The 27,911-nt window shown below is 45.1% G+C and overlaps 1 protein-coding gene across 1 annotated transcript in view; it reads left to right on the forward strand.

The window, feature by feature from the left end:
- LOC144488593 (tropomyosin alpha-4 chain-like) overlaps positions 1 to 24,277 on the forward strand; it is a 49,763-nt gene extending 25,486 nt beyond the window's left edge. Inside the window, exons 2-7 of the mRNA XM_078206650.1 lie at positions 10,786 to 10,919; positions 17,341 to 17,458; positions 19,054 to 19,124; positions 19,688 to 19,763; positions 22,993 to 23,055; positions 24,140 to 24,277. Coding sequence (XP_078062776.1) covers positions 10,786 to 10,919; positions 17,341 to 17,458; positions 19,054 to 19,124; positions 19,688 to 19,763; positions 22,993 to 23,055; positions 24,140 to 24,277 — 600 coding nt within the window. The remainder of the gene's footprint in view (positions 1 to 10,785; positions 10,920 to 17,340; positions 17,459 to 19,053; positions 19,125 to 19,687; positions 19,764 to 22,992; positions 23,056 to 24,139) is intronic.
- The last annotated feature ends 3,634 nt before the right edge of the window (positions 24,278 to 27,911 follow it).

Consider the following 27,911-nt stretch of genomic DNA (forward strand, 5'->3'; position numbering starts at 1 on the left):
CGCATAATATAAAACAGAAACTTGACATAACAGTTAGCAACTCAGTCTTTCCTCGGGGCTGTTCCGTCCAGCCCCAACTTCAATCTCTCTCCTGTTTTTAAAAAAAACCTGAGGACGACAGAAACAAAATTGAACTTGTTCTGTTGCCTTGGCAATGAAAGGGGCCTTTCCTGGGGAGGAGAGCCCATTAATCTGCATCGTGCTATTTATAGGGCTGGCTGAGGGGAGGGGGTGTGGGGGAAACGTTACATTTTGATTTGTTTTTGCTCAGTGGAAATACTCAACAGATCTCGAAGGATCTGAAACATAGGAAGTTTGCGAGAGCATCAGAACATTGGCAGCTGAGGAATTTGTGGCTTCTTGTTCCCTCCTTGCTCCCCTATTGAGTGGGTGCCAGATTAGTATGAGCTGGTATATCTGATTCTCTCAGTACTGAGCAATGTCTCACCCTTTGTGCTGACTTTTACCATATAAGGAATAAGTTAAGTCCTGTCAGAGGGAAGAAGGGGCGGGATCTTGGTGCTAAGAACTCTCTCGGAAATCCTGACGTTTGCTCTAAAACCTTGAAGATTGATTAATCCTTATTGAAGGAGGTTAACATCCTTACACCGAAGCGCAACAGCTAATTGGCAGAGATAATTTTGATGCAATTAGTGTTTGATGTAATTTGGAGGCGGTCACATCCTAACTTGACTTTTTTGTGTAACGAGGTGTTCTCACAAGGACGGACTTCCTGCCTTGGCTGGCATTCAAGAGCAATGTGACTCTGGTGAACTGCAGTCCCGTTCCCTGTGTGTCTGGGTGGGATAGCAACCTGAGGGTGGGGAGAGTATTATTCCTACATACCCAGTGCCGCAGTGAGAGTCTAAAGTGCTGTAACCACACAGAACAGAATTTGATTATACTTTTGAGCTTCTGAGTTCTTCTTGCCTCAGAAGTGCCAACATTTTCCTGTAGATCACAGTGTGGGCAGAGAAGGCCATTCAGCCCATCAAGCTTTCAATTAAATCTGTACTCAACTCCATTTATCTACTCTCATTCCATATTTTCTATTCATTAATGGAATGTGGGTGTCGCTGGCATTTATTGTCCATTCCTAATTGCCCTTGTACTGAATCGCTTGCTGGGCCGTTTTAGAGAGCATTTAAGGGTCAACCACATTGCTGTGGTTCTGGAGTCACGTGAAGGCCAGACCAGATATGGACGGCAGATTTCCTTCCCTAAAGGATATTAGTGAACCTCAATGAGCTTACCAAGCAAATCAATTGACACTCAACCACAACTTTGTGTGTGAAAGCTCCAGATTTTCATAGTCCTTCATGATGAATTGCTTCTTGACTTCATTCTCTCATTGGAGTTGGAAGGTTATCGGTTAAGCTGATCTGAGGGAGCACACTGCTGTCATTGTTCAGATCAGACATTAACTGAGGTCTGCACTGGTTGATGTAAAATATTCCATTGGGCTATTTTCAAGGAGAACGTTGTGTGTGGGATCTTTCTGTGTAAACATTGATGACATTGCAAATGCAACTACGCTTCAAGTACTTAATTGGCTGTAAAGCACTTTGGGACATTGAGGTTCTGAGGGCTGCTATATAAATGCAAGCCCTTGCATCCCAAGGTCAAATTCTGGTGGATCCCTCCATTCCCTTTACATTTCTTCATTTCTAACTCTGGCTTTGGATTTTAGTAAGCTGTCTGTTCATGTGACCCATTCACCGCCATTGAGTAATGAATGATTTGGTTGCATTACATGTATGTCAATATGAGTCACTTATTACATGAATCACAAAGTTAGCGTTCAGGTTAGTACGGCAGATGGAATGCTGGTGTTTATTGTAAGGGGAAAAGAATACAAAAATTTGGATGATTTGCAAGATCACATCTGAGGTACTGTGTATGGATTTACTCTCATTAAAGAAAGGAGGTAATTGTATTCGGAGCAGTACAGAGAAGATTCACTCTATAGATTCCAGGTTTAAGAGTTTATTTTTAGGAAAGGTTTGGGTCTGTGTCCACTGGAGTTTAGATTGAGAGGTGACCTTATTGAAAATTACGAGACCCTGAGGGGATTTGATGGGCTGGATGTGGACAGGATGTTTTCCCCTGTGGGAGAGATGAGAACTAGGAGAGACGGTTTAAAAATAAGGGGCAAAATTGTCCAGCCACTCCTGCTGCCGGCATTCTTGTCCTGCTGATGGCGAGCTCTGCTGTGGATTCCCTGGTGGGTGTGAACAATGGGAAAACTTGCTGACAGCAACGGGACCAGGAGATCCCAGCAGCAGCCAATGGCGGGCTGCCTCCTCCATTTCAAAATTCACCACGTGGGGTGGGGTGGGGAAGGAAGTCCTGCCTGGGGCGGGGGGTCTTGCATTTAAGGCAGAGATGAGAATTCTTTTGAGGATTATGGATCTTTTGTACTCTCTTCCCTGGAGAGCAGTGGAGGAAGGGTCAGAGGTAGATAACCTTTGGCTCCCTTGTTAGTCAAGAACCTGTCACCTGTAGGCAGAATGTGGAGTTAAGGCCATAATCGAGACAGCCATGGTCTTATTGAATGGTGGACCAGGTTCAAAGGGCCGAATGGCCTACTGCTCCTGATTTACGTTTGAGAGGAGGTCAGGTCCAGGGGGTTGTCAATGGGGCCTTTGTTTCTATTTTGTAAGAGCGGCAGCTTCCTCGGAGGAAGTGGTTTGCAGCAAGAAATTAGAAAAAGGTATTAGACCTCAGCACCTGAGAGCTTGGAGCCTAAAGCTGTGTTTGACGGTTCTCTTTAAGCATTAGTGAAGCAAACTGTCTTGCATGGCCAATTATAGTTGATTACACAATGAATTTACAAGCACCTCCAATCTGGCATCTAACTCCTGAGGTTGGAAGATACAAAGGCCAGACCAGCTACCCACACGGGGGAACCTTTACAAATAAAAGGCACCATAATGACCCCAGTGATCTACAGGCAGCAATCAGATCACCTCCCACTCATTGTTGTACGGAGGCACAGACCAAACCTTATTGGCTGCAGCAGATCCAGCTGAACTAGTTGGAGATCTTCAGGTTTGGCATGGGGGGACTGTACCAAGTTATTAGTAGATGGCCTGGGAAAAGCAAAAAGGGCCAAGGCCAAAATGTACGTTGACCCTGATGCTACGCCTAAATATTTTGGAGCAAGACCAGTCCCCCACACCCTGTTGGAAACTGAAGTAGGGTTTGGAACCCTACTCAAACTCCCCTTGGAGGTTTAGATATAAGGCGGCCCATGCAGTTTAGCTGCACCAATAGTCCCTGTTCTTAAAGCCTGACCAATCGGTTTGTCTTCACAGTCAATCAGGTTTTCAGACTTGATAGGTACCCCATGCCCTGTATCGAAGATCTGTACGCTAGGTTAACAGGTGGCCAGATGTTCTCCCAAGCTGGACATGAGGCACATCTTATCTTCAACTTGAATGAGTCGTCCCGGAAATATGTGATGCTCAATACTTGCAAGGGACTATGAGTATATTCACTTGCCCTTTGGGGTTTCAACATTGTGTACCATTTTCAATAGGGTTATGGAGAGCATCCTTCAGGGGCTATCCAAGATGGCAGTAAATTTAGATAACATCCTGCTCATGGGGGCTTCGGAACAGGAACATAGGCCAACCTGGAAGTAATCCTGCAGAGATTTTCTAGAGCGGGACTGTGCTTGAAGGAAAAATGCGTTTTCCAAGCGGCTGAAGTAACCTTTTTAGGCAACCGGGTAGATGGCAAGGATTACATCCTGTAGAAGAATAAGTAAAGGACATCAAGTGAACACCAACTCCAAGGAACACCAGAATTAAAATCTTTCTGGGAATAGTAAATTATTACGGAAAATTTATCCCAAATTTGGCTTCCATGCTGGCCCTCTTGCACGCCCTACTCCAAAATTACTAGAGATGGTTCTGGGAAGTGCCACAGGAAGGAGCTTGCACCAAGGTCATACATCAGCTATTGTCATTTGACCTATTGGTCCATTTTGACTCTAAAAAAGAACTTCTATTGCCACATGATGCTTCCCAGTACTTGTACATCTCTGGAAGGACGGGCCGGAAAAGCCCATCTCGTATTTATCGAAGACTCTTTTGGATGCAGAGTGTGGATATTTTGAGATTAAGAAGGAAGGGTTGGCGGTTGTACTTGGTGTGAAGAAGTTCCATTAATGTGTCTATGGCTGCTGTTTCACAATAGTTACTGACCACAAACCCTTATTGGGATTCCCCTTGCCTCCACCTGGATACAGCGCCGGGCCTTGTTTCTTGTGGCCTATGAATATCTTCTGGAGCGCTGCTCCGCAACCCGGATAGCCAGTGCCGACATGCTGAGTCACTTCCTGTTGCCCACAAGCCTGACTCCTTTACCAGCTTTCGAAGAGATTGTGCTGACTCTAAATTTTTTGGAGACTCTACCAGTGTCCGCAAGGGAGGTTACCACTTGGACACACCAATCCAATCTTGCCTAAAATACGGCGTATGATAATACATGATGAATTCCAAGAACGACCCTGTGAAGAAATGAAACCCTGCCTAGCTAAGAAAGACCAGCTCAGTGTTGAGGACAGGATCATTCTCTGGGGCTCCCGAGTAGTTGTTCTGCCGCTGCAGGACGACGCCCAATATTAACGGAACTACAGAATGGCCATCCTGGGGTATCAAAGATGGAAATGCTAGCTAGAAGCTACATGTGGTGGCTTGGCCTTGACTCAAACATCACGGACTTGGATTTGGTGAAGTAATGCGGCTTGTGCCAAGAAAATCAAAAATTCCCTCCCTACGTCAATAGGAGTGGCTTGGCAGGCCTTGGGTACTTGTACATATGAATTCTGCAGAGCCCGTTATGGGTTCCATATACATTCCCAAAACTTGGTGCTCTGCAATGGTATCGGACACATCCAGACTGCACCTTATCATCTGTTGTCAAATGGTCTGGCAGAACAGGCGGTTTAAAAATGGCATGAAGAAACAACCGGTGGCATCCATGAAGATTAAACCGGCACGATTTCTGTTAGAGTTTAGGAGCACACTGCACGCAACAGCAGGTAATGCCCCAATGGAACTGTTAATGGGATGACAGCTTTGAACCAGATTAATCCAATTGTTCCTAAACTTGGCGGGGAGAGTGGAGTCCCAACAGGAGAACCAGAAAAAAATCATGATTGTGCAAAGACAAAGAACTTTTGCAACGGGTCATCAGGTTAATGTGAAACTTCGAGGATGGTCCCAGTTGGGTCCCTGGGATTATTATGGAGAAAGTGGGACCAATATCTTACAAGGTCAAAGTTCAGGATAAAACCTTAGAGAAGCACTTGGACCACCTCGGAGCCAGGGAGTCCATGCTTGAGTGGGCCTCGCTAACAGCCATGGAGATGGCCACGGCCAGTGTCAGCTCAAAGCTGACTCCTCGTTAGCCCCTCTGGTTAGTGAAGGTACGGACTTGGAGGCTGACTAAGGGAGCCTCCAGCTGAAATAGAACCTGAGGAGGTACCCGCATCCATAACCCTACAACTCTTTCTGGAAACAAAGGTCCCCTGTTTGGTTTATGCTGCCTGACCCAGCTCCACCTTTGGCGGACCTCAGACCAACTGCTCAGCAGTCAGAAAGGGCCTCCTCACTGTGAGTGCTGGGGGAGAAATGAGCCTAAAGCGGGGTGGGATGTTATGACGGCCATGAAGGGCACGGAGGACACCTCCCTGTGGGCTTTGTGGAATACAATCTCCCTTACTGAGTGAGCAGAAGCATGGCCAGTGGAAAGTAAGCAGGGGAGCCTGTAACCCGGACCGTTGCTGTAGCTCCCAGGTACAGACTTGTTGCTGTCAGCTGTGGGTGCAGCTCTTCCTTTTGGTTTCTAACAAAGGGTTTCTGGCGACGAGAAACTGGCTTTGGCTGAATTAGTACAAGTCCAAGACTTTCCACATGTGGACATGGGCTGCAGGATGATTTGAGTGGTTGTGAATCTGAAGAGTACAGAGGGGGTCAGATTAACTTGTAAATAAATTGGAATTGTGCGTTGTGTGTACTAGATTTATTTTCTGTTTATATTTAAACATTCCCAGCTATATTTCTGGATGTCACTTTCTTCCGTTTCCAGAAACCATCTCTGAGAAGCCAATAAATCCAGCTGAAAAGTGTTGGCAAATCCTTTTTTTGATTATTATTACCCTAATAGTGAAGCACATCCTTCCTTAGATTCAGGGCCCAAAACTGTTCACAATACTCCAAATGTGGTCTGACCAGAGCCTTATAAAGCCTCAGCAGCACATTCCTGCTTTTGTAACCTAGTCCTTTCACATTGAATGCTGACATTGCATTTGCCTTCCTAACTACCAAGTCAACCTGCAAGTTAACATTAAGAAAATCTTGAACTAGGACTTTGAAGTCCCTTTGCGCTTCTGATTTCTGAATTCTCTCCCCATTTAGAAAATAGTCTATGCCTCTATTCTCACTACCAAAGTGCATAACCTCACACCGTCCCACATTGTATTCCATCTGCTGCTTCTTTGCCCACTCTCCGAACCTGTCCAAGTCCTTCTGCAGCCTCCCTGCATCCTCAATACTACCTTTCCCCCCACCCTCGGGACAGCACGTTGACGCATTGGTTAGCACTGCTGCTTCACAGCACCAGGGATCTGGGTTCAATTCCCGGCTTTGGTTACTGTCAGTGTGGAGTTTGCACGTTCTTCCCCTGTCTGCGTGTGTTTCTTCCGGGTGCTCTGGTTTCCTCCCACAATCTGAAGGATGTGCTGGTTTGGTGTATTGGCCATTCTAAATTGACCCTCAGTGTACCCAAACAGGCGCCGGAGTGTGGTGACTAGGGGATTTTCACAGTAACTTCATTGCAGTGTTAATGTAAGCCTACCTGTGACACTAATAAATAAACTTTAGACTATCTTTGTATCATCTGCAAACTTAGCCACAATGCCCTCAGTTCCTTCATCTACATCATTGATGTGTAAAGTGATAAGTTGTGGTCCCAACACTGACTGCTGCAGAATCCACTAGTCACCAGCTGCCATCCTGAAAAGCACTCTTTTATCCCCACTCTCTGCCCTCTGCCAGTCAGCCAATCTTCTATCCATGCTAGTACCTTGCCTCTAACACTGTGGGCTCTTATCCTACTCAGCAGCCTCCTGTGCAATGCCTTGTCAAAGGCCTTCTGGAAATCCAAGTAAATAACATTCACTGGCTCTCCTTTGTCTAACCTGCTCATTACCTCCTCAAAGAATTCTAACCGATTTGTCAGGCATAACCTCCCCTTGATGAAACCATGCTGACTTCACCCTATTTTACTATGCATTTCCAAGTATTCCGCAATCTCATCCTTAATACTGGACTCTAAAATCTTACCAACAATCGAGGTCAGGTTAACTGGCCTGTAATTTCCCGTCTTTTGCCTCCCTCCTTTCTTAAACAGGGGTGTTACATTAGCGATTTTCCAGTTCTCTGGGACCCTCCCTGATTCCAGTGACTCCGAAAAGATTACCACTAATGCCTCCACTATCTCTTCAGCTAAATCCTTCAGAAGCCTGGGGTGTCATCCGTCCGGTCCAGGTGATTTATCCATTTTCAGACCTTTCAGCTTCCGTAGCACCTTTGCCTTAGTAATGGCCAACATGCGCACCTCTGCCCCCTGACTCTCTTGAATATTTGGTACGTTACTGGTGTCTTCCACCGTGAAGACTGACGCAAAATACCTATTCAATTCCACCGCCATTTCTTTATTCCCCATTACCACTTCTCCCAGTGTCTAAACCAATGGAATACAAGTCACACTCAGTCATGATCAATGTGTTAATGTTCTGTCAGTCCCCCTTGAAAACTATTTGAGTTTTGATCACTTGAGACAGTGAGACACTGACAGAAACTAGTAAAAGGCCATGTTAAAAGTGAAATCAATACATTTTTCAGAGTAATTTATGTTTAGAATCAACTCCTATATTCATCAGTGAAACCAAAATAGCATGAATCATTTGAGTTGGGTGAAGCAGTGGAAGGAGAGTAAGGTTTGTCAGGGTGAAGGATCTTGCCCATCATTACTATTCTGTGTTTGTGTCCAGTTCTGAGCCAGTGTGGTGAGTGAATCTGTAGAATGGAGGCTGATGGTGATGGTAGGGGTTGGGGTGTGGTGGTGGTCACTGTTTCCTCTGAGGTGCAGCAACCAGGAAGCCAGTACATTGGCTGCACACAAGTTGTGCCTGTTAAGATGCCACATGTGCATGGCACTGCAAAAAAGATGCCACGCACTTATAACGTGTAGGGTTGTGGGTGTGTGAGAGTGTTTAACCTTATTGATTTTGTGGAGAATTTATTTGGACTCAATCTCTGCGAAATAAGGAACACATTAACTTGTTATTACCCAGCTGGCTGTCCTGCCCTGAGAGCTGTTGATTTTAGGTTTTGGAGTTGGGACACTCCTACAGAGTAAACATTGTTCTGCCCAGTGATGCAGCTCCAGATCTCCATCCTGATTGTTCGAACTGTGTGTGGCGGGGGTGGGGGTGGGGGGGGAGACGGGGAGCTGTGGAGGGAGGGGTTTGTGTGAATGGTGGCGGCAGAGGGAGGGGGTGGGGAGCAGGGAGCTGCGGAGGGAGGGAGCAGATGGGATTCTCTCCCACTTTTCTTGCATAACATCAATCACATTTCTCCACATTCCTGTGGGCTCCTGCAAATGCAAAGCAGCTCTCCAAGTCAACCCACTACACCACACATGGACAACATGTGCGAGTGTCTTAAAGCTACAGCACCCTTTCTGGCGAGTTCTTCAAACAACAAAGGACCTTATTGGCGATCTGCTTTGTCACCAAAGCAGTGACAAAAGCATACTCTTGAGGTTGGAACTGCACAAAGCCTCATTCTGTGGCTCTGTGTAATACAGGGCAGAGTATCTTACCCAGGCCCACCCTGTGCCCTATCCCTGTAACTCCACACATTTACCATGGCTAATCCATCTAACCTACACATCTTGGACACTAAGGGACAATTTAGCATGGCCAATCTACCTAACCTACACATCTTTGCACGGGGGGAGGAAACCGGAGCACCTGGAGGAAACCCACGCAGACACGGAGAATGTACAGACTTCACACAGTGGGTCCCTGGCGCTGTGAGGCAGCAGTGCTAACCGCTCGACACATTTTGTCACTGTCCGTATTTAAGAAATGTTTTTTGCATATCTGATTTCAGCATGGGCAGGGTCTTCAATTAGCTACGTTGAGTATTTGTGTTGGTGTCGGTGGTTTTTGCCCTCGTCGTCTCTCCTGTGGAGGGTGCGGGTTCCTTGCTGCAGGAGTTAGTCGTTGGGACGCTGATCACCCTCTGGTAGTGCTCAACCCGTGCAATTCCAGCAGGGAACGCTGGATAAGTACCACAGATGGGAAATCCGGACTGATCTCCTCCTCCTGTGGTCCCCACCCCAACCCTTTGGCTCACTTTGTACAAACAACAATTTCTAACATCCCAAAGTCAGTGAAAGACCAGTTCACTGTTTTAAACTGGGATTGTCTGGTGTGTATAATCCACGTACTCTAGATTTGAGAAGAGATGTTGAGAATCCTGAAAGTGTTGGACAGAGAAGATGGGGAGAAACTGTGCCCACTCGTAAAAGGATCAAGAGCAAGAGGACACATATTTATTGTGATTTGCAAAAGAGGCAAATGTGATATAAAGAGAAACATTTTCTCACACTAGGGGGAGACAGATGTATTGTCCAGGCACCCCAGGGTAATTCTCCGGGAACTTGGGTTTCAAGTCTCACTACGGCATATGGTGAAATTTGAATTCAATAAAAATCTAGAATTAAAAGTCGAATGATCGTGAAACCATTGTGTTTGTCGTTATTCCAAAAAAAAACCATCTGGTTCACTAATGTCCTTTTAGGGAAGGAAATCTGCCATCCTTACCTGGTCTGGCCTACAGCAATGTGGTTGAATCTTCAAAAAAAAGGCCCTCTGAAAGTTGATGGGCAATAAATACTGGCCCAGCCAGCAACGCCCACATCCCATGAACAAAGTTTTTAAAAATGGTGCCTGGAAATGTGGTGGAAGCCGGTTCAATCGAGGCATTCAAGAGGACATTAGATGATTATTTGAATAGAAACAATGTGCAGGGGAATGGCACCAAGTCATAATGCTATTTGGAATGTCGGGCAGACATTGATGGGCCAAATGGCCACCTTCTGCATTGTAATGATTCTGTGATTCTCGATTAACACACGGAGCCATTGGGAGATTAGTAAGCTTCCCTCCCAAATTCTTTGAGACCCTCATCATTAGAAGCTGCAATGCTGGGTGGCACGGTGGCATAGTGGTTAGTGCTGCTACATCACAGCGCCAGGAACCTGGCCTTGGGTGATAGTCTTGTGGAATTTGCATGTTCTCCCCATGTCTGCGTGGGTTTCCTCCAGGTGCTCCACAGTTCAAAGATGAGCAAGTTAGGTGGATTGGCCATGCTAGATGCATGGGGTTATGGGGATAGGGTGAAGGGGAGGGCCTGAATGGCTTACTCTTTTGGAGAGTCAGTGCAGACTTGATGGGCCAAATGGCCTCTTTCTGCGCTGTACAGATTCTACAGTTCTTTGGATCAAAGAGAAGATATGAACAATTACGATCATTGCCTTCTGAACTTGTATTGTTATTCACCTGGTCTTTATCTTTGGAAAGTTTAACAAACTTTCTGAGCCCAGCAAATCAGCGATGATCTATAATCTTCCACAGTAATAAAGATGTGATGAAATCATGCCGTGAACCGGATCTAAAATGTGTCTTTGCTTTCTGTTCAGGCTGAAGGAGATGTTGCTGCGCTCAATAGAAGGATCCAGCTGGTTGAGGAGGAGCTGGATCGGGCACAGGAGCGTCTGGCTACGGCCCTGCAGAAGCTGGAGGAGGCAGAGAAGGCAGCGGATGAGAGCGAGAGGTGAGTGATGATAAACTCTGCCACACTTAATCTGTCACCACAGAATAATCTCCCAGGAACGTCACAAACACTTGGATTCAACATAATAGACTTCACAGGAAGGTTCAAACAGTGAAATTTGACAACTGGCCAGAAACTCCATCAGAGGGTGGTTTTAAAGTAGGTAAAAGGGTGGAGAGGTTTACTAAGGGGGAAGTTCAGAGCTTAGGCAATAGGCAGCTGAGGAGTTGGAGATCAGCAGTGAAGCAATTAAAATGGGAATGCTCGAGAGACCAGAATTAACAAGGTGAAGAATCACTGAGGATGATGAAGTTGGGAAAGAGCGAGGCTGCGGAGGGATTTGTAAATGAAGATGAAAATGTTAAAATCGAGGCCTTGCTTAGTGGAGCCATGGGGTGAACGGGGGTGAGAGTACGATGGGCAGCAGAACTTTCTGGAGAGGAGAATCTAAGAGAGCAGCCAGGAATGCATTGGGAACAGTCAAGTCTAAGAGGTAATAAAGGCATGGTTGAGATTTTGGCAACTGATGAACTGAATCGGGTGGAATCTGGCAAAACTAGAGGTGGAAATAGCTGGTCTTAGTAATTCCATGAATATGTGACTGGAAGTTCATCTCCAGGTCAAATATGACACCAAAGGTTCAAACATTTGCCAGGGAGCTGGATAGAGTTGGTAGCTAGGGAACATAGCTTGTGGCAGGGCCTGAAAACAATGGTTTCCATCTTTCCAGTATTTAATTGGAGAAAATTTCTGCTTGTGCAGTGCTGGATGTTAGATAAGTGGTTGAATAATTTAGTGACAGTGGAAGGATTAATGGTTATTGGTGAGGTAGATTTGGGTGTTGTCAGCACACATGTGAAAACTCTAGATGAAAATGAACATGTAGATGAGAAATAGGAGGAGGGTCAAGGATAAATCCTTGGGAGGACAGCAGAGAGAATGATGCAGGAGCAGCAAGAGAAGCCATTATAGGTGATTCTGTGTCTACAATTAGCTAGATAAGAATGGAAGCGGGTGAGAACAGTCCCAACGCCCCAGCTGGACAGCAATGGAGAGGGAGGGGTGTAGTCAGACTGTGTCTCAGGCTGCAGACTGCTTGAGCAGGACCAAGAGGTTAAGTTTCCCTTTGTCAGTCACACAGGATGTCACTGGTGAATTTGGTACGAGCAGTTTTGGTATTGTGGCAGGGGCAGAAGCTCGATCAGAAGATTCAAATATGGAGTTCCAGGAAAGATGGTGAGCAATTGAGGCGGCAGCAACTTCAAGGACTTTGGAGAGGAAGGGGGTTTTGGAGATGGGATGGTTGTAAGGGTTGTTTGGGGATGGGACAGTTGTTTTTCAGGATGGTGGGGTGAGGAGTTGGGTTTTTTTGAGGTGGGTGGTGGTGGGGATGGAAGATCTGAAGGAGAGAGGGACAATACCCAAAGAGTGTTTAGAATATTAGCTAAGATGGAGGCTGGGACAGGAAGTTGGGTGGTCAGCAGTTAGTGGGTTAAGGAAGCAGGATATTTGTCTTGTGGAATTGAGCTTGAAGAGGGCATGAGGAGAGATGGGAGAGGAATTGGAGAGTGATGCGAGTTCAGAGCTTGGGCAGAACGGAGAATTAAAGGAATCCAGACGTGGTTAGGTAGGGAAAGGGATGGATGCAGCAGAGCAGCTGATTGGATGGATTCCATCTTCTTTGTTTTTTTTGTTTGTTTTTTGGAGATCAGAGATGGGGAAAGAAATGTTTGTATTTTAGGCTGACCTGGAATAGTGAGCTGCTTTAGCAGACGAGCAGGATCTGATGGCTAAACCAGTTGTCTGCCAAATCCTTTCAAGTCCCTCGGACTTGAGGGAGCAGAGTTAAGGATGGTACTGGGGGAATGATGTGGAGATGCCGGCATTGGACTGGGGTGAACACAGTAAGAAGTTTAACAACACCATGTTAAAGTCCAACAGATTTATTTGGTAGCAAAAGCCACACAAGCTTTCGGAGCCTTAAGCCCCTTCTTCAGGTGAGTGGGAATTCTGTTCACAAACAGGGCATATAAAGACACACACTTAATTTACAGAATAATGGTTGGAATGTGAATACTTGCAGCTAATCAAGTCTTTAAGATACAAACAATGGGAGTGGAGAGAGCATCAAGACAGGCTAAAGAGATGTGTATTGTCTCCAGACAGGACAGCCAGTGAGACTCTGCAGGTCCAGGCAAGCTGTGGGGATTACAGATAGTGTGACATGAACGCAATGTCCCGGTTGAGGCTGTCCTCGTGTGTGCGGAACTTGGCTATCAGTTTCTGCTCAGCGACTCTGCGCGGTCATGTGTCGTGAAGGCCACCTTGGAGAACGCTTACCCGAATATCAGAGGCCGAATGCCCGTGACCGCTGAAGTGCTCCCCAACAGGAAGAGAACAGTCTTACCAGACACACGGAACAGCCATGGGGACCAAATTCGCACCTCAATATGCCAACATCTTCACAGGTTCGAACAAGACTTCTTCACCGCACAGGACCTTCAACCGATGCTATACACTAGATACATTGATGACATTTTCTTCCTTTTGGACTCGTGGTGAACAATCACTGAAACAACTATATGATGACATCAACAAGTTTCATCCCACCATCAGACTCACCATAGACTACTCTCCGGAATCAGTTGCATTCTTGGACACATGCATCTCCATTAAGGACAGTCACCTCAGCACCTCACTATACCGCAAGCCCACGGATAACCTCACGATGCTCCACTTCTCCAGCTTCCACCCTAAACACGTTAAAGAAGCCATCCCCTACGGACAAGCCGTCCGTATACACAGGATCTGCTCGGATGAGGAGGATCGCAACAGACACCTCCAGACGCTGAAAGATGCCCCCATAAGAACAGGATATGGCGCTTGACTCATCGATCGACAGTTCCAACGAGCCACAGCGAAAAACCGCACCGACCTCCTCAGAAGACAAACACGGTGGACAGAGTATCCTTCATCATCCAGTACTTCCCCGGAGCGGAGAAGCTACGGCATCTCCTCTGGAGCCTTCAACATGTCATTGAAGAAGACGAACATCTCGCCAAGGCCATCCCCACACCCCCACTTCTTGCCTTCAAACAACCGCACAACCTCAGACCATTGTCCGCAGCAAACTACCCAGCCTTCAGGAGAACAGTGACCACGACACCACACAACCCTGCCACAGCAACCTCTGCAAGACGTGCCGGATCATCGACACGGATGCCATCATCTCTCGTGAGAACACCATCCACTAGGGACACTCTTGCATACTCTTGCAACTCGGCCAACGTTGTCTACCTGATACGCTACAGGAAAAGATGACCTGAGGCATGGTACATTGGGGAAACCATGCAGACGCTGCGACAACGGATGAATGAACACCGCTCGACAATCACCGGGCAAGACTGTTCTCTTCCTGTTGGGGAGCACTTCAGCGGTCACGGGCATTCGGCCTCTGATATTCGGGTAAGCGTTCGCCAAGGCGGCCTTCACTACACACGACGGCGCAGAGTCGCTGAGCAGAAACTGATAGCCAAGTTCCGCACACATGAGGACGGCCTCAACCGGGACATTGGGTTCATGTCACACTATCTGTAATCCCCACAGCTTGCCTGGACCTGCAGAGTCTCACTGGCTGTCCTGTCTTGAGACAGTACACATCTTTTTGGCCTGTCTTGATGCTCTCTCCACTCCCATTGTTTGTATCTTAAAGACTTGATTAGCTGTAAGTATTCACATTCCAACCATTATTCTGTAAATTGAGTTTGTGTCTTTATATGCCCTGTTTGTGAACAGAATTCCCACTCCCCTGAAGAAGGGGCTTAAGGCTCCGAAAGCTTGTGTGGCTCTTGCTACCAAATAAACCTGTTGGACTTTAACCTGGTGTTGTTAAACTTCTTACTGGGGGAATGCCCAGGATGTGAGAGAGAGAGAGTAATCATTTCAATGGACACTACAGCATCAAGGATGGGGGTAAGGGCGTGGTTGAGTGAAGTGAAGCAGTAGCTGCAGAAATGTCGGTGATGAATGGTGGGGAGAGGTGGCAATAGGCTAGACTGTGAGAAATTTGAAAGTGCAGTTGTAAATGAAACCCCCCCCCCCCCCCTCCCCCAACCCAAAGAGGGGCAAGTTCCCTTCTCCATTCAGTTATGGTGAAGATATCTCAACCGGTGGATGCGGTGTTTTTGGATTTCCAAAAGGCGTTTGATAAGGTGCCCCATAAAAGGCTGCTGAAGAAGATTAGGGCACACGGAGTTGGGGGTAGTGTGTTAAAGTGGATTGGGGACTGGCTATCCGACAGGAAGCAAAGAGTCGGAATAAATGGGTGTTTTTCCGGTTGGAGGAAGGTAACTAGTGGCGTGCCGCAGGGATCGGTACTCGGGCCGCAACTGTTTACCATTTATATAGATGATCTGGAGGAGGGGACGGAGTGTAGGGTAACGAAGTTTGCAGACGACACAAAGATAAGTGGAAAAGTGAATCGTGTGGAGGACGGAGAAGATCTGCAGAGAGATTTGGACAGGCTGAGTGAGTGGGCGAGGATATGGCAAATGGAGTATAACGTTGATAAATGCGAGGTTATACACTTTGGAGGAAATAATAACAAATGGGATTACTATCTCAATGGAAACAAATTAAAACATGCTACCGTGCAAAGGGACCTGGGGGTCCTTGTGCATGAGACGCAAAAGCCCAGTCTGCAGGTACAACAGGTGATCAAGAAGGCAAATGGGATGTTGGCCTATATTGCGAGGGGGATAGAATATAAAAGCAGGAATGTCTTGATGCACCTGTACAGGGCATTGGTGAGGCCGCAGCTGGAATACTGTGTGCAGTATTGGTCCCCTTATATGAGGAAGGATATATTGGCATTGGAGGGAGTGCAGAGAAGGTTCACCAGGTTGATACCGGAGATGAGGGGTTTGGATTATGAGGAGAGGCTGAGGAGATTGGGTTTGTACTTGTTGGAGTTTAGAAGGATGAGGGGGGATCTTATGGAGACTTATAAGATAATGCGGGGGCTGGATAGGGTGGAGGCGGAGAGATTCTTTCCACTTAGTAAGGAAGTTAAAACTAGAGGACACAGCCTCAAAATAAAGGGGGGTCGGTTTAAGACAGAGTTGAGGAGGAACTTCTTCTCCCAGAGGGTGGTGAATCTCTGGAATTCTCTGCCCACTGAGGTGGTGGAGGCTACCTCGCTGAATATGTTTAAAGCGCGGATGGATGGATTCCTGATCGGTAAGGGAATTAAGGGTTATGGGGATCAGGCGGGTAAGTGGTACTGATCCACGTCAGATCAGCCATGATCTTATTGAATGGCGGGGCAGGCTCGAGGGGCTAGATGGCCTACTCCTGCTCCTATTTCTTATGTTCTTATGTATTCAGCCCTGATCAGGTACAAGCGATTCTATAGTTTAGAAAGTCTCTCATTCAGTGGCTTAGTTTTCTTGAGTGTAGCCCAGGTGCCTTAAAGAGCCTTTACAGAGCATTCTGCTTTAAAAGCCCAAGAGTCAGACTGTGCCAAGTGACCATGGCCATCTCCTTCCCATCACTGTGGACCTAGACCTGGTTTCAAAAGGATTCCGTGGAAGAGAGCTGCATAAAGACCTGAGGATAAGGGAATAGAAGGATAGACTGATAGGGTTATATGAGAGGTGGGATGAAGCTAGTATTGGCTAACTGAGCCAAATGGCCGATTTCAATGGTTTATGTTTGGTGTAATTCTGTTTGGTTTGTAAGATGTGGGGCTGAAATTCACTTTATTTTGGGTCAAATGTCAATCTGCATCTTATGGGAAAGCATGTCCTTGGTGCATTCTTTGACTTGACATCTCTTGATATTGAGTCCAATTAGATTGGGAATTCCATTGGTTTTAAGCACAATTGTGACACGGCATTGCTTGGTACTCGAATCCTCAGCCTGTGCTATTTTTAGTGCCTTGCTGCCTTCCTTTGATGGACTGTATTAATATTATTCTTTATCAGATTCCATTTGACCCTTTTTACATTGGTTGAGATCACATTGATGAGTATACAGGGAGAAACTTTTCCCACTCATGAAAGGATTGAGAATGAGAGGCACAGATTTAAAGTAATTGGTAAAAGAAGCAAAAGCAACATGAAGAAAATTTTTTCCACAGCGAGTGGTTAAAGTCTGGGATGCACTGCCTGAGGATATGGTGGATGTTCAATCAAAATAGTCAAAAGGAAATTAGACTCTTATCTGAAAAGGAAGAATGTGCAGGATTATGGTGACAGGTGGGACTAGGTGAGTTGCTCATTTGGAGAGATGCAGACATGATGGGCTGAATGGCTTCTTTCTGCTCTGCAACAATTCTATAATTCATCTGTTTTTAAAGCTCAATGCTTGTGCTCCTAGTGCTAATTTATCCCATTCAATCTCTGCTTTTTTTACTCACTAGAGGTATGAAGGTAATTGAGAACCGTGCGATGAAGGATGAGGAAAGAATGGAGCTTCAGGAGCTGCAGTTGAAGGAGGCGAAACACATTGCAGAAGAGGCTGATCGCAAGTATGAAGAGGTGAGCACCAACGGTCTTCCTCTTGTGATGTTCAGAACACTGCTCTCTTTAACCATTGGACCAATTGGATCCCTATAACAAATATTACAATGCATTAGACCAGTGACCAACACTGCTATTCCCCTTTAAGACATAAAATAGTCAGCCAAGTGATACTTTGTGCACAGTGCTATGGGTTTAGAGAGACTCCTCTCTCACACACACATTGTGCATTTTAGGTGACTCCTCACACTGGAAGGTATGTGATTACATGGAATCTTCAATGAGTTGTATTTAGTTACACCAGTAACATAGGAAAATGTCCCGGTGCTGCAGAGGAACATTATCGGACAGACGTTGGTACTGATTAACAGAATGAAATATTTGAGCTGGTAGCTGAGAGCTTGGTCAAAGAACTAGGTTTTGAGGAGGAGCGAGAAGGAGATGTTTGGGGAGGGATTTGCGAGCCTTTGGATCCGGATAGCTGAAGACACAGCCACCAATGGTTGAGCAATTAGAATTGGAGATGCTGAACAGTCCGAATTGGAGGAGTGCAGATATCTGTGTGTTTTGGGGCTAGAGGAAATTACAAAGGAGACTTCCAGGGTGAAAATTTTAAAAAGTCATGGTGTAGATTAACTGAGACCAAACATCAATAAGCAGGGGATGGTGAGCTGGACTTGATGTGAGCTCAGACATGGGCAGGAGATTGTTTGAATGATATCAAGTTTCCTGAGGGTAGAAAATGGGAATCCAACCGCAAGTGTGTTGAATAGTCTGGCCTAGACAGAACAGAGAAATAAATGAGGGTTTCAGGGTCTGGTGGTGCCACAGAGGTGAAAATATTTATCAGTCGTAATTTCATGGACACGTGGGGAGAAACTCCTCTCCAGGTCAAATACCACAGCACAGTAACAAACTGGTTCAGCCTAAAACGGGTGGAGTGATACCAAGGAATGGCCTTTCCACGGCAATAGTTTGAGTCTATCCAATATTTAACAAGAGGAAATCTCTGCTCATCCAGGACTGAATGTCAGATAAGCAGTCTGATGATGTAAGGACGTGGGCAGGGGCAGTGTAGTGGAGCTTTGGTGGGGTAGTGCATGGAGAGCCGGGTGCCATCTGTGTACATGTGAAAACTAATGCTGTACCTTTGGATGGTGTCACCGGGGGCAATATCTATTTGAGAAATGGAAGGGGCCACGGATAGACCTTTCGGGGGGGGCACCACAGGTGACAGTGTAGGAGCAGGAAGATGAACAGTTGGAGTAATATTCTGGCTATGACTGGGTTGATATGGTTGAAATCAGGCTGTGCTCTGTTCCTCTAACTCTGAAGACTCCTGATTATTTTTCTCCCATTGTTTGGTGGCTCCTTCCTCTCTGAAGCTGGGGTCGGATTGCTCTGCTGCTCTTTACTGAGCTGGAGCTTCCCGTTCCCGTGTTAGAGGTGAGCTTGGTCATTTGGCTGCTGGATAGAAGTGTGCTGTGGCTGAAATGTGATTCTACATTAAAGTGGGATTTGGCCTCCCAATACTAGTAGGAGACCATGTTTGAATGTTGTGCATTTTCGATGCCTACTGATAGCTCATTATGCTAAACGTACTCTCTGTACAGGTTGCCCGTAAACTTGTCATCCTGGAAGGAGAGCTGGAGCGTGCTGAGGAACGTGCTGAAGTCTCTGAGATGTAAGTCCCATGATGGATGGACTGAAACATTGTGTATAAATGAGGCCCATTCATTAACTTGTTTCAATTCCATCTTATGGTTCACGGATTTATATACCTGAAACAAAACCCTAGCTGTGTGAAACTATTTCATGGATGTTTCAGTTTTGGCCTCCTTTCAGTTTTAAGTGAACCATGAACACTAGAAGAGGGCTTTATGTTAATGAGGCATCATCTTTCCAGGAGCCTTTAAGTACCACAAGATAATACAGTCAAATCTCTGAAATAATCCACATCCTGAACACTGATTTCTTCAAATTAGTTTATGGGCAATGATGTTGGTTTTGGGTGGGGACGGGGTTTATTTTATCTTTTAACATGACCCAACCTGTTCCCTTAAATTTTGGGGGGATTTTCCACAGGCATGTGGAACAGTGACAGTTTTCCTGTTCTTATTCTAGAATATTCTTTGCCACCTTGTGTGGTGAATTAAGTATGCCTCGTACTGACTGCTGTGTGGGATTCAATGTTAGCTTTTGTTACTCACAATGTCACTGAACACTCATTCTTGTCTGTTTATGCAGGAAGTGTGGTGACCTGGAAGAAGAACTCAAAAATGTCACCAACAATCTCAAGTCACTGGAGGCTCAGTCAGATAAGGTGAGGTTCTGCTTTCCGTACTCGCGTTCACCTTTACTAAACTGTGTCCCAGGTTCCCCAGGTATGAAGCTTTTCTCCAATTCATAAACACTGAGCAGAGATTTGGAGCAGTGAACTTGAACAACCCAGCGGGTGTTAATGATGTGAGCATGGGAATGGCTGTCTTTCCGTGAGCTCTGGCGCTACTCACAGTTTAATCCTTTCATTTATCCTGATGCACAGCCCATAATACCTCATCGGAGTGGAAACTCCGTACTGTGTCCCTGGAAGATTTCTGGTTAAATTTTGAGACAAAGTGCAGAGTAAAATCATGAAAATTCTCAAAGGAAAGAAACAGTGGAAAGAAGCTGGGATGGAGCCAAGCGCTCAATATGGCGATTTGATCAGTGAGTGGGCTCTCGACCCGGTGACATGGAAGGAATTGTAGGCAGGTTGGATTAGCTCAGTTAGCTGGACAGCTGCTTAGTGATGCAAAGTGATGCTAACAGTGTGGGTTCAATTCCTGCACCGGCTGAAGTTATTCACCTTGCCCCTCTCCTGACGTGTGGTGATCCTCGGGTTAAATCACTACCAGTCAGCACTCCTCCTCCTCTCTGCCCCCCCCCCCCCCCCCCCCCAAACGGGAAGAGCAGTCTATGGTCATCTGAGACTGTGATGACTTGCCTTACCGGTAGACGATGAGAGCCAATATGATTTAAGGTTACAGCTGATGATCGCAGCTCTTTGGCACAGAATTTCAATGCTCAAATTGTTGAACTGCAGAGTACTGATGAGAAGCTTGATGAAACAGAGGAAAGAATCCTTATTGTCGAGAATGCAGCTTCCTCAGTTGAGGCTCACCTTTCAATCTTGGAAAATCAGCTAAATGGAATGTCAGATATCCTGATCGATGTGGAGATCCGGTGTCGGAGGAGGAGTGTCCGTGTGACCGGCTCTCCAGAAGAAGCTGAGGGCAAGCTCCTAGCTAAATATTTTTGAGAACTGGCTGTTTTCTTAATCTTGACATAAAAGCTGGGCATATTAATCTTGAAGGGGCATGTTGTGTTCTGTTTTCAAGGCCTGACACCCCCAGTGGTAATCACGTGTTTTCATAGCTTTGGTCACAGAGGTTTCACTGATGCTGGAAAGTGTCTGAAAGCTATCTGAATGCAGTTTGCCCTGCTTTATCCTGCTACCCGAGGGTGACATCTGATGGATCTTTAAGGCTATCTTACTACGGCTTAGGCCTTTTTAAACTCTGTGGATGACAATAATTTGGAGTCACAATCTGCGGTTCATCACTAATCCTGGATCCTTTGTTACACTCCTTTTTTGATTTTGTGACGTTATTTATCGTGTTGATGGAGGTGATCTGATGTATGAGCACTGAAGCGAATTTCGCCTGTTCTCCTGTTTGGAAAGGAGCCGCCTATTATTTTATAATGGAATGCATTCCCCGATGATTTCTTTTAATTATTCCAAGCTTAAAACTCAGATTTGATTCTACCCTGGCTCATTACGCCAGGGTGCAAGGTGGCACGGGAGACTACCTGCATTGTTTCTGGTCCTGGATCAAAATTGAATCCTAGTGGTTTAATATCCTTCGAGTTTTGTGGAGTGTGCTCGGTAGGTTGTATGGCCAGGCGATATTTATCCGTTTTTTTTTCTTATCCTTGCATTAGTGGTGGCGTATACTATGTAGTATTCTTTACTCTTGACTAATATGAATAGTGCCATTGCAGCGAGGTGTGTGGTTGGTGTAGAGGTTTCAGATATGGTCCAATGAGTCCTCACAGCTGGTGAGGAAAGTGCCCTTTGAACTCCTGGTGTCACAGTTTATTTCTGTATTTTTGTTATTTTGGGGTCAAAGAATCTCCGACAGATTCCTGTAAAGATGCAGACAGAGTGCACATCCTGGGAAAATACATTTATTACATTAAAAGACAGTAGCCACTCTGAAAATCCTGGAATGTAAATTATGTGGCTCTGTCTGCCACATATTCATGGCTTTATCTTGTTATCCTGTTCCGCCTAATCTCTGAAACATCCTTTTATTGTTTTGTATCTTTGAGGTGCCGTTTGTAATGAATAATCCGAACCAAGTGTGTTGTGCTCGCTTGTCTCTTTCTGTACAATTTTGTGGAGGAATGATTATGCTGTTCTGTATCAGTTCTTGAGGGTTTGTTGGATTGTTTGTAAAAATGGGAAAAATCTTCAATACAAATATATTAAAAAAACAGCACTTATACCATGCCTTTCACTATCACTGTCCCAAAGCACATTGCAGCCAATGAAGTAATTTTTTTCAGTGTTGGTTATTATTCAGTAAAATAGATGATTCGTGGTTTACTGTTGTTTAATGTTTCACTCCTGGAAAATAAACAGTTTCCGTATCATTGACCAGTCTGCTCTTAAAGATTTATTTCTCTTCCCCTCTGCTACGTGATGGGAATTTTGAAATGTCTGCAAACAATGCTGCCACAGGTGTGTGGGTATGTGACCCAGTTGTCGCAGAGTGAGTTCTCAACTGTGGTGAGATGGGTTAAGAGAATCCACCCATTTGCCAATATCCAGCAATCCCTTAACTTATTCCTGTATTCTCCAACCGATTCCACTTAGTCACCTGCATGGAACGACGTCTTTTAAAAAGTATCTAGGTGAACATTTGGCACATCATAGCATTCAGGCCTATGGGCCAAGTGCTGGCAGATGGGATTAGGTGGGAGTTCATGTGCTTCTACTGTGTCGGTATGGACTCAATGGGCTGAAGAGCCTCTTCTGCTCTGTATGATTCTATGACAAATAGGATGGAGGCATCATGATTTGGTGCTTTGGTATCTCCCCTAATAACTAAACCAGTCAGGAGTGAAAACAGGAAATGCTTCTTCAAGTGAAGGGTTTTGGAATTCTAGAACATTTCTCCCATCCACACCTCACCACCATTGGTGGGCTCATCTGAGTTCTCAGGATTAAAATCTATAGATGTTTGTTAGGTGAGTGTTACTGAGGGACATGGATTGAAGGTGGGTAAGCAGAATTGAGGTAGAGATTAACCATGTTTTAATTGAATGACAGGGCAGTGTCAAGGGGCTGTATGGCCTCCTCCTGTTCCCGTATTCCAAGTGAGAACAGCATGTTTTGAGCTGAAAGAAAATGATGGAATTTCCTTTGATTTCTGGTAATTGGGTTTAAGAGGATTATGGTTACTAGAGTCTTGACTCTTGATACTAACGGGACTCTTTGTTAACAGTACTCTGAGAAGGAAGACAAGTATGAGGATGAGATCAAGATTCTGACTGACAAACTCAAGGAGGTAGGTCGTGAATCAAACTCTTCTAATGCTGTGCTGCTCTAATTTAATGGAATCCCTGTTATGCATTAATAACATTTCTACAATCTTGGTTGATATAAATCTGAATCTGGTGAATTTTATTCCTTCATTTTAAATGAACATTTTTCTTCTTCAACCAGTTGGGTTAATAAGTAAATCCCGGTGCTGTTATCTGTTAGAGTCACGAAGGTTTCTGAATGTTTACAGTTCTTATCTGCACCATGTTTATCATTCTCTTCCATTCTCCACCCAGCTTTTAGAGCGTACTTCACTTATCTGCTGAATGTTTTTTTTGAAGTATTTTGCAATCTGGTATAATGCAATTTTTGCTGTGCCAACAGAATTAGCATCTTATGGCGATTAAGTCGTTATTTTAGCTACGTCGGCGAGATGTGTTTTGAAATGTAACCTCCAATTGGGAGGTTAAGAATAAAGACTGAATTCTTAAACTAACAAAGAAATTCAGCCTGTTAATTGCCCAATTAACCCTGGCAGTGTAGAGGTTAACCTTCTGGATGCCGGCACTGATCTGATCATGTAGCAGAATGTCTGCTTTTGAATCCAGCTTGCCTTTGATTGCACATCTCTTTCCCACCTATTTTTGGCGGCACAGTGGTTAGCACTGCTGCTTCACAGCTCCAGGGACCTGGGTTCGATTCTCGGCTTGGCTCACTGTCTGTCTGCAGTTTGCACATTCTCCTCGTGTCTGCGTGGGTTTTCTCCGGGTGCTCCGGTTTCCTCCCACAGTCCAAAGATGTGCGGGTTAGGTTGATTGGCCATGCTAAAATGGCCCCATAGTGTCCTGAGATGCGTAGGTTAGAGGGATTAGCAAGTAAATATGTAGGGATATGGGGGTAGGGCCTGGATGGGATTGTGGTCGGTGCAGACTCGATGGGCCAAATGGCCTCTTTCTGCACTGTAGGGTTTCTATGATTTTCAAAGTACTGTCACTGTTTTTAACCAATCCTGTTTAAATGTATCAACGGTTATTTCTTATGACTGTCATCTGTCCTTTGTCCCTCGATCCTTTTTTAATAATCCTGTTGATCTGGCTTCTGATTCCCAGGCGGAAACTCGTGCAGAGTTTGCTGAGAGGACTGTGGCCAAACTGGAAAAGACCATCGATGACCTGGAAGGTACAAGATTTCTCATTGATTTTAATAACTCCACCAACCAGTTTATTTTTCGTCTGCCTGACTCTTGATCTCTCGTGTCTTGCTATTTCTTATTCTCCCTTTCTCTTTAGTTTAGAAAGGCATCATCTATCAGTGCAGGCTTGGTGGGCCGAAGGGCCTGTTGGTGTGCTGTACTGTTTTTTGGGGGTTTTTTTTGTCCCTCTCCTCCCTCTGTCTCCTTTCTTTCTGACATAGTCTCTCTCTCTCTCTCCTTTGCTTCTCTCAGGCATTGATTCATCTCATGTGAAAACTGTAATAGGATGCTGAGTATTTGAACGTTAACAGCAGCCCAGACTGTTTTGTATTGCTGTATACTGAGCCCAGACCATCCTGTGTGGTCAGGGCCATGTAAGAAACAGCTTTTAGCAAGGGATTGGTTTCCTGATGACATCATTTGAGAGGTGTTGAAAGCAGTTTCATACCTTTTGTACCCTGGTGACTTGGATTTTTAAAAAACCCCTGTAGTGTTTATTTTTGTCTTTATTTAAACCATCATTATTCTCCCTCCCACGTAGATTTATACGCTGGGAGTTGATGGAATCAGCTGTGAGAAATTACTAAGTCCGGCATGGCAGTTCATTTTCAACCTTGCTTGCTGTTCCTGAGCTTTCCCAGGCGCACACACTCCTTTTCCAGAGAAACAGTCCCACTCCCTGTTCAAAGAAAACTCCAGAAATACCCTTCCTCCTCCATTCACCAGGAAGTTGTTCAAACGTTGCAAAGATTATATAAGAAATGTTTACAGAATCTTGACTGGGAACGTTGTTGAATTGTGACTTCACATTTTCTTAGTCTTGTTTTTTTTTGTTATTAACCAAGCTCGGTGTGAAATTTGAATTTCCTATGTGCCAGTCAGTGTCGTTTATCTCATTCATTGCAATAACGGTAGTTAGAAGCTCAATAAGTCGGGCAGAAATATCTGTCTCAACAACTTTAATTTTGGTAGATCCAATTCAGGTGGGAGCTATAAAATAAATGGGAGGACAATCTGGACCACAGACACACAGAGACCTGGGAGTACAGGTCCACAGATCCTTAAGTGGCAGCACAGGTGGTGAAGAAAGTACATGGCATACTTGCCTTCATTGGATGGAGCATCGAGTATAAAAGTTGGCAAATTATGTTACAGTTGTATAATAAAATGTTGGTTCGGCCACATTTGGAATATTGTGTCCAATTCTGGTCGTCACACTACCAGAAGGACGTGGATGCTTTGGAGAGAGTGCAGAAAAGGTTTACTAGGATGTTGCCTGGTATGGAGGATATTAGCAATGAGGAGAGATTGAATACACTGGGATTGTCCTCCCTAGAAAGATGGAGGCTGAGGGGTGACCTGATAGAAGTTTATAAAATTGAGGTATTGATAGGGTGATAGGAAGCTTTGGAAGGGCAGAAATGACAATTACAAGGGGACACAAGTTCAAGATAAGGGGGGAAAGGTTCAGTGGAGATGTGTGGGGGAAATGTTTTTACAGAGGGTGATGGGGGCCTGGAATGCACTGCCAATTGAGGTGGTTGAGGCAGTTACGTTAGCCACATTTAACACTTATCTTGATAGGCATATGAACAAACAGGGAACAGAGGGATATAAGCAGCGGGTTTAGATAGGTAAACGCGATCGGCACAGGCTTGGAGGGCTGAAGGGCCTGTTCCTGTGCTGTACTGTTCTTTGCTCTTGGCTCCTTCACTTCCCTCCTCCAGCTGCTGTGTTTAAGTTCTCATTTATAGATGATATAGGAGGAGGCCATTTGATCCATTGGGCTTGTGCTAGCTCTTTGATATTCACATTGGATATAATGGACCCCCATGGGGATAGTTGAATATTGACAAGTCCTTCCAGTCTGAGCTTCCCACTTTTCTTGACTCTATCCATCAGTTTCCAACCCAGCCTGGCAGTATTCCAAATGTGGCCGAACCCAGCCTGGCACACTGGGTGGTCTGCGGTAATAATACATCTTTGCCTTTACAGTGTACCCCGCCCTCCTCCACAAAATAAAATGGAAGGAGAAGCTCAAATGCATCAACATTGTGTACAGACTCTCTGGCTGCTATCATTGTGGTTGATTGTTTAACACTCGGTATAAACGAACCGCAGCACTGTCCAAAGGGAGAACCAATGGTTCTTTGTGAAATGGAATTGCTAGGCAGGATGTGTTAGTGAGTGGGAGTTTGGGGTGTGTGGCAAGGGGAAGGATATTGAAAACCGGGCAATGGGACTAGTGGGATTTTAGAGAGCAGGCAGGGACTCAAAGGGCCGAATGGCCTCCTATGCCATTATGACCTTCTGAAAATGACCAGTGGAGTCCGACCTGTGCAGTGTGAGGTGGTAATGAACAAAACAAAAGGGATGTTTTGGTTCCAAATCTCTCCAATCCTACTGAAGCTCCAGGATGAGCTGCTGAGAATGAGAGAACGATGTCCAGGTCTGATCACTGATAGGCAGGCCTTAGAGTGCAAAGATTCACAATGAGACTGATCTCCAGTGTCAGGGGTATTTGATTTGATTTATTATTGTCACATGTATTGGGGTACAGTGAAAAGTATTGTTTCTTGCGCACTATACAGACAAAAACATTCCGATCGTCGAATAGGTTGGGGAGAAGGGAAGGAGAGAGTGCAGAATGTAGTGTTACAGTCTTAGCTAAGGTGTAGAGAAAAATCAACTTAATATAAGTTGATTTAACCGGTATTTAACAGAATGGAGAAATCGGGGCAGCTGGATGGAGGTACAGGTCGAATGTTGAAGGCATGGTTGACTTGGAGGATCAACCATGGGACTAACCTTGTTTTAGAAAAGGGGTGAATGTTGCTATGGAATGGGTATGGCAATTTTGAATAAAAGAAATGCTGTTGAAGACTTCTGTTTTGCACTCACTAGGACAGATGCAAGAATACCAAATTTCAGAGTGAGCAGCAGTGTATACTGCATGAGAAAAGGTACAGATTTGTGAACAATCCTGGTTGTGCTAAGAATTACATTGACAACCAATTTAAGATTGTCAGTGGAACTCGCAATGTAATTCACTTGTACTCACTCAAAGCTACAGACATCCGCACTCAGGGTCCCATCTTATGCAGGTAAAGGGAACATGTCCAGACATTGTGACTGTATAAAAATTAAACAAAAGCATTGGGGATGATAGTTCCCTGGTCCTTTCTTATGGCAATGTTTTGACCACTCAATCAATTTTCCAACCAATCCACACCCTTTTCTCATCCAGATGCTCCCTTTTGAGATTTGGTATTCTTGTGAATCTGTCCTGATGAGTACATGATGAAAAGCTTTGACAGCATGACTCTCTTTTGTCAATACTCACACACTGTACTGCAGTTTGGTGTTTTGTAAGGATGCGATCAAGTGGGCTGATAAACTTGAGCTTGTGAATATTTGAACCTATTGAGAGACTTTGCTGTTTGTAGCATGTTGCTTGTAAGAAGAAAAGACAACTTTGACAGAAACAGAGCGATCTTTTGCTACCATACCTTGTATAAGTTTGACTTTGTCTTGGGGAACATTGTCCAATATCAAATCTCTATGGTTATTGCAGCATTTCATTAATTTCTAATAGATTTTTTTCTGAATCCAATGTCAATAACTATTCCGATGTTGTCCTAAAATATCTTGTCTTGCTTTTGCTTTGATTTTACTCCAATAATTTCTCT

This window comes from Mustelus asterias, unplaced genomic scaffold, assembly GCF_964213995.1.
Source record: "Mustelus asterias unplaced genomic scaffold, sMusAst1.hap1.1 HAP1_SCAFFOLD_1688, whole genome shotgun sequence".
Classification (NCBI taxonomy): domain Eukaryota; kingdom Metazoa; phylum Chordata; class Chondrichthyes; order Carcharhiniformes; family Triakidae; genus Mustelus; species Mustelus asterias.